General features: G+C 50.7%; 1 protein-coding gene and 1 pseudogene across 1 annotated transcript in view; both read left to right on the top strand.

Moving 5' to 3' along the window:
• Positions 1 to 7,818, top strand: part of Cacng4 (calcium voltage-gated channel auxiliary subunit gamma 4) — a 59,367-nt gene extending 51,549 nt beyond the window's left edge. The window contains exons 3-4 of the mRNA XM_059272015.1: positions 4,823 to 4,963; positions 6,367 to 7,818. Coding sequence (XP_059127998.1) covers positions 4,823 to 4,963; positions 6,367 to 6,905 — 680 coding nt within the window. The 3' untranslated portion in view covers positions 6,906 to 7,818. The remainder of the gene's footprint in view (positions 1 to 4,822; positions 4,964 to 6,366) is intronic.
• Positions 7,819 to 15,131: 7,313 nt separating this feature from the next.
• LOC131918194 (U4 spliceosomal RNA) lies at positions 15,132 to 15,252 on the top strand (annotated as a pseudogene).
• The last annotated feature ends 238 nt before the right edge of the window (positions 15,253 to 15,490 follow it).

Below are 15,490 nucleotides of genomic sequence, written 5' to 3'. Positions count from 1 at the left end.
TCTGACACCCTCACACCAATGAACATAAAGTTAAATTTTAAAAAAAGGAAGAAAGAAAGAAAAGATACGAGCTCTCTGAGCCCAGTACGATTGTTCACACCAATAATCGCAGCACTCAGGAGGCCAAGGTCCTCCTCTGCTGTGGAATGGATCTGAGGCCAGCCTGAGCTCTATGAGGCCCAGTCTTGAAAAAGCTAAAAAAAGCTCTGCCCAGGCCTGACGAGCATCCGAAGCACACGATGCAGGGATTAACTCACCAGCCAAGACAGCTTCCTGAGGGGCTAGACATCCCTGAGATGGTAATGGAGGTGGCAGGGTATGCCCTGACAGGTGGCCCTAAGACCCTTCCGCCCTGACAAATGTGGCCACTGCCTCTGCCTATGCTCTGCCCTTAAGCCCTTGCTCCCAGCTGATCCTGAGTGATGCCTCCCAGGTGGTACCCGCAGTACACGCTGAACCCCAAAGGATGAACTTCCCTGCTCCTGAAGTCTATGCAGAGTTCACCTGTGGGCCTCTGAACACCTCTTCTCCAGAACACAGGGAGCCTCAGCCAGAGAGGGGCTAGAAGCGGATGCTAGAATGCCTGCCGTTCCTCCTTCCCCGTCAGCGAAAAGACACAAAGAGCTGCTTCTCACAGCACCCCTGGCGCTCAGGCTCAGCCTCACACATGGAGAATCGATACCAGTGTGTCCTTAGAGAGAGCACAATTCACTGTGCACCTGATTATGGCTCTTTTTTTTCCCCTACAAGAAAGGATTTGGATTATGAGTCATCTGATGAAATAGAACAGTGTGCGGTTCCCATGGAGCTGAGGCCATGTCAGGCTGCTCCAGCCAGGCCCAGAACCTGAAATAATATGGCCAGAGCCCTGCCTCCAATCTGCCTCCCTTATCTTCTCCTCTTTCATCTTCCGTCCTGATTCTACATATTAGGGGCCACACTCTCCCAGGTAGATGAGAGCCCCTCAGAGTGGCCGTGGGTCACTGTGGAGGTTGCCCAGTGCACCACTCAAGGACTGCTGCTTGCATAAATTACATCCTTCTGGTTCTGCAAGGCAGAGCACGTGAAAGGGAGCTGGGAGGACAGGGCTGAGTGGCAAGAGCTGTGACCCTTAGGACAGAATGTAGCAGCTTCGCTTGGCAGCTTGGCAGAGAGAAGCCTTGGGAAGAACTCCGTCAGTGGCACTGTCGCCCAAAAGCCAGAGTTGGGAGCCTGGGTGGTCTGGTCCACACGGTCAGCCTCCTGGGGTCCAGGATGGGATAGAGAAGGACAGAGTAAGGATCTGGAGTCACACAAAGCATGTGACCAGAAGCTCCGGCCCTGATGCTACAGGTCTCCCTCCAGGAGTGTCCCCTGGTACCCAGGGGACTGGGAGTGTCTCAGAGTGATAGTATCAGTGTGACAGTTGCCTCTCTCACAAAGGACGTGTTCTCAAATGTACCAGATCCCCAGGGTGACCTGCTGGTTCGTAACAAGCCCAGAGGTGCCCAGGGAAAGAATGACAGATGGCCCCCAGGCCTGCAGGCTTTGGCTAATGGTGAGTTTGCAGGTAGGAGGCAGAGATGACTTCTTAATAAGCTAGTGTGTGTCCATTCAGTGGCTGTGGAGATAGGGACACTTGGCCCTGAAAGCTGATTTCCCCAGAACATAGAGCAACCTGAAGCCAGCTGTAGATACAACTCTGAGACCTGTGAAGGTCATAGTCCCTGTAGCCACGGGGCCTGTGTCCCCCTGATTCTCAGTATTCAGCCTCTGGTCTCCGTCCAGACTGTTATTTCCAAACTGTAGAGAAGCCCAGGAGAGTGGTCTCTAGGGGCCCATGTGATGATCTCATTTATTTCTTCATTCATTTAACGGAAACTCGTGACTGTATCTTGTGCCTGTCACCATCCTGAGCAAGTGGGGTACCATGGCATGGAGACAGCTCTACCCTCCAGGTGCTGATCTGGTGGCAGAGCATGAGAGTTTGGAGATCACAGAAGGCTCTACGGCAGGGGAACGCCTCCTGAGACAGCAGCCCGGCAGCCCCGAGGCTAGGCAGCTCTCACCCTATGTTAGAAACTTCCAGAAACAAGTCACCTCTGATGCTCAAGTTCCCAAGCCTCCCAGAGAAGCTGGATTTGCATTTTGAGTCACATTATTGTCACTGGATTCCTGGGGGCCCCTGAGCATTGCATATTCACAGCGTGGGGTTTGAGGGAGTCACCACTTCACACCCTCCATAGAGTCTTATCTAGTGTCATATCTCCATCACCCCTGCCTGTCTCGCCCCCAGGCCTGGCACCCCCCTCCTAGGTTCAGGATTTCCAGTTACATAGAGGATGACTTGCCAAGCCACGGTGCTGGTGTCTGTGAGTCCACAGTGAAGCCTGGAGTACGTTAAAAGATAGGGCCCATCCTCCAGACAGATACATATCATCCCCATGGCTTGACGTGGTCATGTGGTATGACTGACTCTAGCCTCTCATCCCTCAGTCATGTGTTCAGCAAGGCACTGAAGCAAGGGCCAGGTACTTGGAGGACTCACCTGGATGGAGGGCTCTGAGCCACGGGCCTCCACTGTCTTTGAAGGAGCACCTTCTCTCTGGACCACCTGACTGGTCTTCAGAAGGCAGGGCAGGGTCTTGACCTGAGTCTGGCCATCTCAGCTCAGAGGCCTGTTTCAGAAGCACACAGGAAGCCTCCTCCCAGAGCCTGTAGCTACAAGAAAGCCAAGAGGAGTCGGGAGGAAGTGCTGGGGAAAGGCGTTTCATTTAATACCCCCACACAATCCCTTCTCTGTGGAGCAAGGGCTCACACTGTGGGTGTACAGAAAGGAGACAAACACAGCCTTCAGAGGCTACAAGGCCCCAAGCCAGTCAGCTGGCTCAGGAGGGGCACCTACCCTCACTTCCTGACTCACAGTCCTCTGCCGGCGCCACCAAGGCCCACGTAACTGGATTTCTCTAGAGCTATGAGGACACAGAGAAGGCCGAGCTCTGAGCATCATCTCCCATGCCTTTGTTCTCTTCCTCTGACCTCCTTGCCATCTACCCAGATGCTCAGGGTGGAGACCGGAAGCCTGCTGTGTGCTCTGGTGGGCGTTCACTTCCTAAGGGGCTATAGCAAACCATCATGAACCGTGTGTCTAAAAGCAACAGAAATTGACCCCTGGGTGGCAGCTGGAAGTCAAAAAGGGGACACGTTTGGCAGGACTCTGCTCCTCCGCATGCTCAGGGAGTGAGACTCTTTCCCTGACACTATTGCAGTTAGGGAGCATCAGAATTTCCTGACCATGTCTCTGCCCTCTGACTCCATCCTCATAACTTTATCCGTCGTCTAAGATGCTTATCCCTGGACTCAGGGACCTCTTGGTCCATTCAGGATGGTCTCATCTTGAGGCCCCTAAGGTCCCTAAACACATATGTAATACCTTTTTCCAGAGGAGGCCACATCCACGGGGAGAGGACACAGTCAAGCCCTCCAGCATGGTATCACTACTGTGGCCAAGTTATGAAAAAGTGAACTCGGGTGGTCATTGAGGTTCCCTGGCCCTGACCCCTGCTGGTCATGGGTAGGACAAGGATTCAGACAAGGTTCTGCTGGCCAGCATGGTAGACAGTGTCTCGCAGTGCCCTGCTGCCTCTTCTGTGGCTTGCACGTGTTGTGAGCTTGGATATCTTCATCTGTAGGCACGGTGAGGATTTGCTGGACATAACTAGTCACTTAGAAAGTGCATGGTGCAGCTGGCCTTGTGCTTATCACTTCACAGAGACAAAAAACAATCACAGCACAGGGGCCCCACTAACCCATGGTCTTAATTTGTGAGATTTTAGTCCTTATTCATGGCTTTACTTTGTGGGATTTTAGTCAACAACAGTTCAAACTTATGAAATGGAAAGTGCCAGAAATAAAGAAGCCATAGGCTTTAAAAGTAATTTTTATTACAGTATAGTGTGTTCCAATGGTTATATTTTATTATTAGCCACTATCAGTCCTTTCTATATTTGATTTGTCAATTAAATTTTATCATGGCAGACTGGCAAGAAGGCTCCCGATAAAGGTTCTTGCTATGTGTGTAAGCCTGGTGACCTGAGTTCTATCATGGAGCCCACATAAAGACAGGAGAGAACTGAGTTCACAGAATTGTTCTCTGACCTCCACACATGGGACTGTGGCACATGCACCCACGTGACAATAATAATAAATGAAAATTTTAAATGTTAATTTTATCATGGGTGTATATGTGTAGGAAAACACAGGGTCCTTATGGGTACTTGGAATGTACCTCCTCACAGATGAGGAGATGCTGAGTTATTAAACCATGTGTTACAAGTGGGGCAAGTGAGTTTTTGAAGAGTGAAGCAGGTTGTCTAAGAACACACAGCATGCCACAGAGCAGGATGACACCCAGTCCCATTCAGTGTGCTAAGGCCTGTTCCTCCGACCATTGATCTACGCTGGCTCTTGGGCACACCATTCCCAGCCTTCTGATGAACCTATGGGACCATCCAGGAGAGAACTTAGTGGGCTGTGAGCTGTTGCATGAATGTCATGCCATCCAGAACATTAGTGACTGTTAGTGTGGCCTCTCCAGGGACACTGAGGGACTCCAGTCCCTCTCACCTGAAAGAAGTGTTACCTACACCCAGAAAGAGGCCCAGTGACCTGCAGGCAGGTGTGACCATAGCTCATTTGGCTTCTTCTGAAAGAGTAAATAGCCAACCTAGAGCCATCGTGCACCCAGGGCCGCAGGGGGACTCCTGGGAGAGACACCCATGGCCATGGCGGGGAGGATGGCCGGACTCACTGCCCTCTCTGCTTTGTTCCTACCCTGGCCTAGGCATCGTGCGAGCCTCCAGTGTCTTCCCCATCCTCAGCACCATTCTGCTCCTGCTTGGAGGGCTCTGCATCGGCGCTGGGAGGATCTACAGCCGCAAGAACAACATCGTCCTCAGTGCGGGCATCCTCTTTGTGGCCGCAGGTGAGTGGGGGCTACCCCTCGGGGACAGGAGCGGAGGCGATAGTGGCGCACCTGAGCATGTGGTCTCCACTGCCAGGAGTGTGCACCCTGGTGGGAGGGCAGTCCGAAATCAGTGCATGGTTAGCATTAAGAGGATAGATGTGTAAGACTGAGGCAGGGGATGGGGAGCGACTGCTTTACGGGGTTTCCTTTGGAGGAGATGACAGTGTTACAAATGGGATTTCACACATTGTGAAGGGGTGCACACATTGCAAGTGCACTAAATGCCACTGGATTGTGTCCTTCAGAAAGGTTAATTTGATAGTGTGCGAATTTCACCTCATCTCAGACAGTCGGGTATGTGAAGTACAACCAAAGCACTAGGTTCTGGTGCTTTCCAAACCTGTAACAGGGTCGGGAGCTGGCTGAGTTGGTGGATGTCAGGAAAGAACCTGGAGATTCCTGGGATGCCAAGTCCCAAGGGTGTTTGCCGTGTAAAGACGGGGTGAGGGACTGGAGTAGAGAGACAGAATAACATCCATTTACTTAGCATAGAATTATGTTGGCTGTTACAAGCTAGCTAGACATGAACTGAAGTATATTGGGGATTGGGTGGGTTATAGTTAATGCTGCACTGTTCTAAGAGACGTGGTCATCACTGATTTCTGGTTCTGCTGGGAAATGTAGAACTTATCTCTCACAAACACCCGGGGGGGACAGGACTTGAGGGAAAAGTAGCCACCAAGCTGGCCGTGGTGGTGCACAGCTCAATCCCAGCTGGGAGGTGGAGGCAAAAGAATCAGGAGTTCCGGACTGGGAAAGATGGTGCCATGGCTTCTCTTGCGGAGGACTGGAGTTTGATGCCCAGCACACACGTGGTGACTCACAACCATCTGTAACTCCTCTTCCAGAGGATCTAATGCCCTCTTCTGGCCTTTGCAGGCAGACACACCGTGCACAGACATACATGCATGCAAGACACCAATACACATTTACATAAAATAATTTTTTTAAATGAGGATCAGGAATTCAAAGCCAGCCTCGGCTACTTAGGGAGGTCTGAGCCAGCCTGGGTTATATGAGACCCAATCAAAAGGAAAAAAGGAGGGAGGGAAGAAGGGATGAAAAGAGGGTAGAAAGAAGGAAAATTAGTTACCAAGCCAGGTGTGGTAATGCATGCCTGTAATCCCAGCCCTTGGGAGGTGGAAAATCAATTGGAAGTTCAAGATCATCCTCAGTTACCTCGGTTCAGGACAAGCTTAGGCTACATTAGACTTTTTCTCAAAAAATAAAAGTAAGTTACCATAATTAATAGATTCAGGGAGAAGACCAGCCACCATCCCACATTCAGCAGCCTGTCCTCTGTCCCGTCAGTCATGCTGTGAGTCTGACCTTTAGTCTCTCCCGCCCCACCTCCCTTTCAGGCCTCAGCAACATCATCGGCATCATCGTCTACATCTCCAGCAACACAGGCGACCCCAGTGACAAGCGTGACGAAGACAAAAAGAACCATTACAACTACGGCTGGTCCTTTTACTTTGGAGCCCTGTCATTCATTGTGGCGGAGACCGTGGGCGTCCTGGCCGTAAACATTTACATTGAGAAAAACAAAGAGTTGAGGTTTAAGACCAAGCGGGAATTCCTTAAGCCTTCTTCCTCCTCTCCCTACGCCAGGATGCCGAGCTACAGGTACCGGCGACGGCGGTCCAGGTCCAGTTCAAGGTCCACTGAGGCCTCGCCCTCCAGGGATGCGTCTCCCGTGGGCCTGAAGATCACTGGGGCCATTCCTATGGGTGAGCTGTCCATGTACACGCTGTCCAGGGAACCCCTGAAGGTAACCACAGCTGCCAGCTACAGCCCGGACCAGGATGCTGGCTTCCTGCAGATGCACGACTTCTTCCAGCAGGACCTAAAGGAGGGTTTCCACGTCAGCATGCTGAACCGGCGGACGACTCCTGTGTGACCTGCCCACCCGTCTCGGCACCGGCCTCCCCCAGAGTGGCTGTTTGTGTGACACACAGCAGGGTGACCCTTAAGATAATAGACAGTGAACTGGAGCCAAGGGCAACCCTCCCTAGCCTCCAAACGATGCCATGGGCTGGCTAAGCGTGAAGGGAGCCTGGAGACTGGAATCAGGGCTAGGGTAGAAACTGAAGGCTAACTTTCTCCCAAGACAGGGTGTATTGCTGTCCTGAAATTTCCCAGGAGGCCCAAGAATTTTCCAGAAGCTGCGTCAGCCTGCTTCTTGGAAACCAGGAAACCAGTCATGCCAGAAGATGTCAAACTTTTCCCCCTTCCCTGGGCACAGGGCCACAGGAAGGCTTCTTCCAGAACTGGGACCTCTGGGCTCCCATCAGCTGTTTCCCACCCGGAAGTTCCTGTGTCCTGGAGCCCAGAATGAGCCGAAGCTCACTCCACTCCCCTCTGCCTCCCTCCCTCAGCCTCTGTCTGGCAGCCTGGTGGAGCCTGTGGTTGTAAACATCATCTGTCCTAAAGAGAAAGCTCTATGGCTAACTGGTGCTTCGGCCTTGAGCTGTCCTGTGGCTGGCGTCTCTCCACCTCAGGAGACCAGGGATCCAGGGCAAAGGCAGAGACTGCAGGCTTTCCTACCTGCTTCCGGAAGTTTCTGCCGAGCTCGGAATGGACAGGACGTACTCACTCAACTTGGAGATCTGGAGGATTCCATGGGTCTGAGGAAAGGTAGGCACTTGCTGTGTCCTTCCCGACTTGCCCGAGGAACCACACTGTCCCCTGAGCCACAGGGGACCCTGCTAGGGGCGGAGCCATACTCCCACTTCCAAACTGGTGTTCCGTGACAGATGTGCAAACTTCAGTATGAGAAAGGGGAACCGAGGGTGAGCGGAGACGGAAAAGAACAAAGAAAGAGCATCCGTTTCCAAGTGGTTCTGAAAGGTGGCGCACCGAGAATCAGCAGCAGCAGAGCAAGCCACACTCAACTCCTCATCCTAAAAAGTAGCAATGGCGTCTCCCCCGACTCCTGTCCTAATTTATTCTGCCGACACCCAAAGGACTCTGTGGACATTTGACTCAAGGGGCCATCCTGGGCTTTCTCACTTTACCTGAATCTGAGGATCAGGTCTGTGTTTCACAGTTTGTTCCGCCGTTCCCCCTTTCCCTCTCGAGGTGAGCAAACACCATGTGAGTGTGTCCAGATTAGAAAGAACTCTCCAGAAAGTGGAACTTACCCCCTTTTCTATAACACGCGTGCTTTCTAAGGATCAATTGTTTCTTACTTTTTGAGACTTCTTAATCCAATCTTGAACAGTCCTCTGTGACCCCAGTAACTGTCTCACCTAGAAGTGACAAGCCAGTTCTTACCTCAGTCACCTGTTCATGGAGCCCCCTAGGCTGACTCGGAGTTCAGACCCAGGTCCATTTGTCCTTCCCTGCCTGCCCTTCATTCCCTCCCCCCCCCCCCACACACACACACACGCACACTCTCTAAAGAAAGACATCCCATGTCGTAGCTCCAGCCGACTGCCCATGAGCTGGTGAGCTGAGATGTGAGCATGTCGGGGCTCCTTCGTTCTTGCTCAGAACCATCCCCTCCGGGCCAGGTTGGCTCCTCAGCGTGTGTCAAAGCACGCACAGCAGTGAGTGAGCACCAGTGTCAAGACGTGTGGTCTGTCCCTGCCGCAGGCCCTCACCCTGCCCACCTCCCCCACCCCTCCTCTACCACACTAACATCTTTGGAGGCTGAAGGAAGCCCCGACCCCCAGGGAGACCCGAGACCTGTCTCATGTCTCTTCTGCACACAAGTCATCTTCCCAACTGTAGTTCCAGAGGTTTCCACGGTTCCACATGAGAAAGCCGTGTTCTGATGAATCCTACCTCTTGTCCAGTCCTAGGCAGAGTACACAGGCCCCCTGCGGGGACAAGAGAGAGCCAGAAGGAAAAGGAAGAAGAGGCAGGGTAGAACACGGAGAAAAGCCTCAGCTGCCCGGCCCTACAGCCTTTCTCCCACTGACTGTTGGCCTCACTCTGGGGACCCTGGTCACTAGCTTGCCCTTCCTGTGGGAAAGGGAGTAGAGCTGGACCGTACCGCTGACAGGCTCAGATCTGGCTCCTTCTCTGAAGGGACATGAGGCCTGAGCCCATCTTCCCACCCCTCCTCTGTCCCATCTCCTCCCCTGTGTGTCTCACCAGTTAAGCCCCTGTGATCCTGTACCCACCAGTGGTTTGGGGTTCTTAGTTCTGTCTCTCTCTTTTTTTTTAATTAAATAAAAACATTTTTAAAATGTTCTCTTTTTGATATGATAGGTGGAGGAGTGCTTCCCTGGGGTCCTTCCGGGGGTCTGGTATCCCAGGTGTAGGAATTGTGTGGGTCATCCAAGAGAAGGAGGGTGACAGGGTAAGGGCGGACACCATGTGGACAAGACTCTGGCTTGACTCTGAGGACCAGGTTGGGCTTTGACCTCTGGAGAAGGTACCGCTAAGACGCTTTTCCATGGATAAGCTCGGAGCAGCTGAGCAAGACACTGGTGGGACTCGGCAAAAGCCTGAACTCCCTGAGCCGTGGGAAATCAGCAAACCCAGAGACACCTGTTTTCCTAGGCGCCCTTCTAAGGCAGAAGAAAGAGGGCTAAGAAACCAGGGCAATGCGTTTAGACAAGCTGGCACAGAGGTGTGGGGACAGCACTGTGTTCTGGTTTCTTAGTCCTCTTACAAAAGCATGTCCCCAGGTCTGCTGAGCCACCAGGACCCACAGCCTGGGGAGTTCGGGCTTTTGCTGGGTTCCACCAGTGACCAGGCTGAAGACCAGCTGTGCTGCCAGCTTGGAGCCAGTTCTGCCTGGAGCTGGCACCTTGTGCCAAAAGGCCCGTGTCTATGGTTTATTCTTAGCCTGGAGGAAACCCTGGCTCAGCAGAAGCTGTCCAGCCCTCCTGGGCCGAATCCCGTGCCAGGCTGCATTTAGGGACCTGCCACCACCTCCCGCAGTCACGTGGTCACGTGTTTAGTTCAGCTAAAATCGCTGCGTCGGATAACTTGCAGAGCTAGGTCTGTTAGAACCAACACAGAAATCAATGTTGTAGTTCCTTAATGAAAATAAGCTCCAGGGCTGCAGGTAGGGGGACGGCTCAGTTAGTAGAGTGCTTCGCAAGCATGAGGACCTGCGTTCGATCCTCAGCACCCACTTAAAAACCCCAAGTCTAAGGTGGGGGCACTGACAATCCCAGTGCTGGGAAGGCAGAGACAGGAGGATCTCTGGTGCTCTGTCTGGCTGATCAGATGACCTCCAAGGTCAATGAGAGACCATGCCTCAGAGGAGGAGGACAGGGTTCCCGCAGATGGTCTCCATGCATACGCGCACACATGTAAACCACCACTCCCACACACAGACATTTATTTATGAAAGAAGGAAAAGGAAACACAGCCTAGCCATAGGCCACCTCAGTGGCCACCATTCTAGCCTTGCTGTTACTTAAGAGTAGGCCGACCACACACTCAACAGCCCCCAGTGTAAATGCTGAAGATGAAAGAATGTCATTTCTCATACTAAGTGCACCCAGTGGAGTGTGGAGCAGACCCTGGTCTATGCTGTCAGTGTAGACACTCAGAGGCCCAGGCTGTGGAGGTTCCCCTGAGGCAGGTGGAAGATGAGAGTAGATGATTTGAGTTTTATTGGACCAGGAAGTTGTGACCAGCTGTCCACACTCCATCAGCCAGAACTCAATAACGTCATCAATACATCCAAGAGAAAGTAGTTGTCTTGGGGTTACTGCTGTGAATAGATGCCATGACCACGGCAACGCTTTTTTTTCTTTTTTCTTTTTGGCTTTTGGGTTTTGGAGACAGGGTTTCTCTGTGTGGTCCTGGCTGTCCTGGAATCTGGCCTTGAACTCAGAGATCTACCTGCCTCTGCCTCCTGAGTGCTGGGATTAAAGGCGTGTGCCACCACCACCCAGCACTCTCATAAAGGAAAACATTTAATTGGGGCTTGCTTACAGTTTCAGATGTTTAGTCCATTGTCATAGTAGGAAGCATGACAGCATGCAGGTAGATATGGTGCTGGAGAGGTAGCTGAGAGTTCTACATCTGGATTGGCAGGCAGCAGGAAGAGAGAGTGACACTGGGCTTGGCTTGAGCTTCTGAAACCTCAAAGCCCATCCCCTGTGACATACTTCCTCCAACAGGTCCACACCCACTCCAACAAGGCCACACCTTCAATAATGCCGCTCCCTATGAGCTTGGGGGGGGGGCATTTTCATTTCAACTACCACAGTAGGAATGTAATCTATAGGAGGAGAAAAGAGTTTGGGGAACAGCTGACCAGTCTCTGCCCCTGGTGGACACCTTTTGGTACCTCTCTCTTCTGCCTTCCTACTCCCAAACTTTTTGAGGCATGCTCACTTAGAAGTAAAATTTTTGTGACAGCACCAACCTCTATGTGTCCCAAGCCCCTTCTTGGGATCCTACATGATATCTGGCCTCATTTGGGCTCCAGATGTCCTTTGTATAAAATGAGCCTGTGTCACCCTCTTCCCAAGTGAGGAATAGGTTTGAGCTTAGGCCTTTATCACACATGAGCACACCACCATTGAACACATGACCAGAAGGCCTGGCCTCACCTCATTACCACCTGCTCATCATAGAAGAATCAAGTTCGAAGATGGAGAGAGAGAGAGAGAGAGAGAGAGAGAGAGAGAGAGAGAGAGAGAGAATGTGGAAGAAGTAAAAGGAAAGCATTCTTTTAAGTTTCTTAACTATTAAATGGGAGACACATCACCTGCCCAATGGGAGAAGAGATTCTGTACTGCAAGGGACACTTGCCAATGTCTGGAGACATTTCTGCTTGAAGCGGGTGCATTTGGGTCTTCTGGGAGTGACCAAGGATGCTTCTAAATCTTGTAGAGTGCCCAGAATAGCCTCTCAGCCCTCAGAATGGTCTGTTTCAAACATCAGTAAACCCAAGCAAGACCAACTTCAGGGCAGAAATCCAAGGCACAGAAAGGGGTGATCACTCACGCAAGATGACACAGCAGCTCTGGGGTACTTGTGTCTAGTCTAGACCATGAACATAAAACATGTTTTTAGCTGGGCTGTGGTGGTGCATGTCTTTAATTCCAGCACTCCAAAGGCAGAAACAGGTAGATCTCTTTGAGTTTGAGGCCAGCCTGGTCTACAAAGCAAGTTCCAGAACAGCCAGAACTGTTACACAGAGAATCTCTGTCTTGAAAAATACAAAAAAACAAACAAAAAAACCACACACACACACACACACACACACACACACACACACTTTTTTTTTTTAATTCTTCAAGTCCCTTTTTCCTACCACATTAGGATTTCTGCATCATTGTTGAGCCACACATTTCCAAAATAGAAATTGGGAGTTGAAGAAGGACATGGGAAAATGGCCCATCGTGGGTGAAGGATGGAGAGGCTCCTTGAAGTCTTTGTCCCTGGATTTTAGGAACAGAATATTAGTAGAATTGAACAAACCCAGCGTGACACATGGGCATACTGCACAGTGGTGTCTTCCTCCTCTGCCCACATCCAGCAGCTGCAGTGATGTGGCCAAGGGCCAGGAAAGATCCCAATAAAACCTCAGTTCCTCCTGCCTTCCCCCTAGGGCAGCAGCAGTGAGCAGCTATCACAGCCCCCCATTCCCGCCATCCAAGGAAGAGGTTGCCACCAGGATCTTCCTTTGAGAGAATGATTTAAATTTTAAACAAGGAAATGCTGTAAAGTACCCAGTTTAAACACTTCATCTGAGGGTCTGGAAGGATGACACAATGGTTAAGAGATGTACTATTGTTGTTGAGGACCTGAGTTCAGTTCCCAGCATCCACGTAAGGTGGTTTACAAGCTGTAATTCCAGCGCCAGGAGATCGGATAGATGCCTCTGGCCTCTGCAAACACCTACACTCATGTGTACATACCCACACACGGACACAAACATCTACACATAGTTAAAATAATAAACCAAATCATTTTTTTTAAAGACTGCATTTGAATCCTCAAGAGTGTTCACTGAATGGGACCAGACTAGACCCTCTGCATATAAGCACCAGTTATGTGGCTTGGTCTGTTTGAGGAGCGCCCGGCAGTAGGATCAGGATCTCTCCCTGTTTGAGGGGCCCCCGGCAGTAGGATCAGGATCTATGCCTCCTGCATGAGCTGGCTTTTGGGAGCTCATTACCTATAGTGGGACACTTTGTTCAGCCTTGATGTGTGTGGTGGGGGTGGGATGGGGGGGTTGGGACTTGCAACTAGGGTACTTGCAGGGCCCATCCATAAACTTCTATTACCCCATGGGGGAACTTAATGTACCAGGCTTTGCTGACTCCCCATGGGAGGCCTTACCCTTTTAAAGGAGGGGATTGGGGGGGGGGGGGTGGAGGGGATGGGAGGAGGGATGAGAGGGAGATCCGTGGTTGGTATGTAAAATGAATACAAATAAAAAAAGTGTTCACTGAGGGGACTAGAGAGATGGCTCAGTGGTTAAGAGCACTGGCTGCTCTTCCAGATGACCAGGGTTCAAGTCCCAGCACCAACATGCCAATTCACAGCTGTCTGTGGCTCCAGTTCCAGCGGATCTGACGCCCTCACATAGACATACATGCAGGCAAAACACCAATGCACATAAAATAATAAACAAACAAACAAATAAATAAAAAAGAGGGTTAACTGACAGCTCTCAAGGAGTTTCCAGTGTTGGGTTGTTCTAGAACAGCTCTTGAGGGGGAGAGTCTGAGGACTAGACCTGCAGGTGCACACTACTCTTAGACAGTGTACCTGCATCTGGTTGAGTCCTCCTGTGGCCAGTTCCACTGACCAACACCTAGTTCAACTTCCATGTCCCTGAGACTTTGGGGTAGTAATGACTAGGGTACTTGCAGGGCCCATCCATAAACTTCTATTACCCCATGGGGGAACTTCTGGCTTTATAAAGCTCACACACGGCTGAAAAAGCCCAGCAGTGACAGAAGGGTAGCTGTACCAGGAGCGTACCTGTCCTGTGTCACCCAAGTGGAGTCACTGGAGCTGCCTTCTAGGGAGGGAGGAGAGCCCAGAATGAAACACTTGACTTCAGGTCCCTGTTGCAGGTCCCAGATACAGCACCTGGCTTCTCTGCTCCCAAGATGGGGGAGGGGGCGCTTAGAATCCAGAGGGGAGGTAGAGTAGATACTCTCGGCAGAGATATTTTTAAACTTGCAGCTTTCAACAAAACTGCTGAAGCGACCTCAGAAGCCAAAGTCTGCAGTCCAGGAGAGTTACCACCACGTGCTTATGTCTGCAGGGGAGGGGCTTGCCCTGCCCAGCCTTGGATCCTGAGGAACGCCCAGAACCTACAAATAAAATTGCAATAGATACGTCCATCTAAAAACCAACAGTACACTTCTGTTTTCAAAAGTCTATGGTTAATACATTTACCTTTAAAAAAATAGAAAATTATAAGGGATTGACCTGTCAGGAGACCTGAGTTTTAGGATCCCCAAAACCCATGTAAAAAAGCCAGATGTGGCAGTGCTTATCTGTCACCTCAAGGCTGAGATGGGCTGAGACAGGTAGATCCTTGTGGCTTGACAGCCAGCCGGCCAGTCTGGCTCAATCAGTGAGCTCCAAGTTCAGCAAACCTTGTCTCAAACAAAGATGAAGAGCGGTAGAGAAAGACACTCAGGGCCGACCTCTGGTTCTGCATACATACACATGTGTACATACTTGCACATATGTGCACGTGCATGCACACGTACACAAGTACACCATACAAAGAGATAAAACAGAGAGAGAGAAAATTTTAAAGAAGAAAAAGTATCAGTCAAAAGTCCTTTTACCCAAGAAAAAAGCAGTTGATATTTCAGCACCTATAAAAGGGGCTAGGGGAGCTCGGCTTCAGGTGCTATCTCTTTTTCTATTTGCTGATTTTGATCATGACACTCTTCCCACAGCTTTTTTTTTTTTTAAACAAGGTTTCATGTGTCCCTGGCTGGCCTGGAAACTTACAGTGTAGCCGTAGCTGAGGATCACTTCAAACTTCGGATTCTCCTGCCTCCACCTCTCAAATGTTGGCTTTACAGGTATATACCACCACATCCAGTTTATATAATGCAGGGGGGCATTGAATTCAAGGCTTCATGCATGCTATGTTAGTGCTCTACCAACTGAGCCATATGCTCAGCCCCCTCCCCACACCTTTAAGTATTCTTTAAAAATGGATTTTTGCAGCTTTGCGCAGTGGCAGTATCGTAGCCAATGAGGTTTATCTGAGGCGTGATTATTGCTAATTGAAAACTTTCCCCAAAAATGTATTTTTGTTTTGCTGTGCTGGGAATAAAACCCAGAGCCTCAAGCATGCTAAACATGAACGAAGGGGCTTTACCACTGAGCTATGGGCTCAACTTAACACCAGTGTTTAGTGGCCACCAACAATAGAGAGAGAGTATTTGAGTGGTGTCCTGTTGCTGAACATGGCTATTTGCTTGCCAGAGGATGACACCTGAGTGGCACCGAGAACCAGGATTCTCATAATGTATTTGGTGGAGATCTGCTGAGCTCTCACTTGGAGCTCTGGACTGGGGACGG

This window comes from Peromyscus eremicus, chromosome 8a (genome assembly GCF_949786415.1).
Source record: "Peromyscus eremicus chromosome 8a, PerEre_H2_v1, whole genome shotgun sequence".
Classification (NCBI taxonomy): Eukaryota; Metazoa; Chordata; class Mammalia; order Rodentia; family Cricetidae; genus Peromyscus; species Peromyscus eremicus.
Note: the sequence above shows the minus strand (reverse complement) of the source record. Positions and strands in the feature narration are given on the sequence as shown.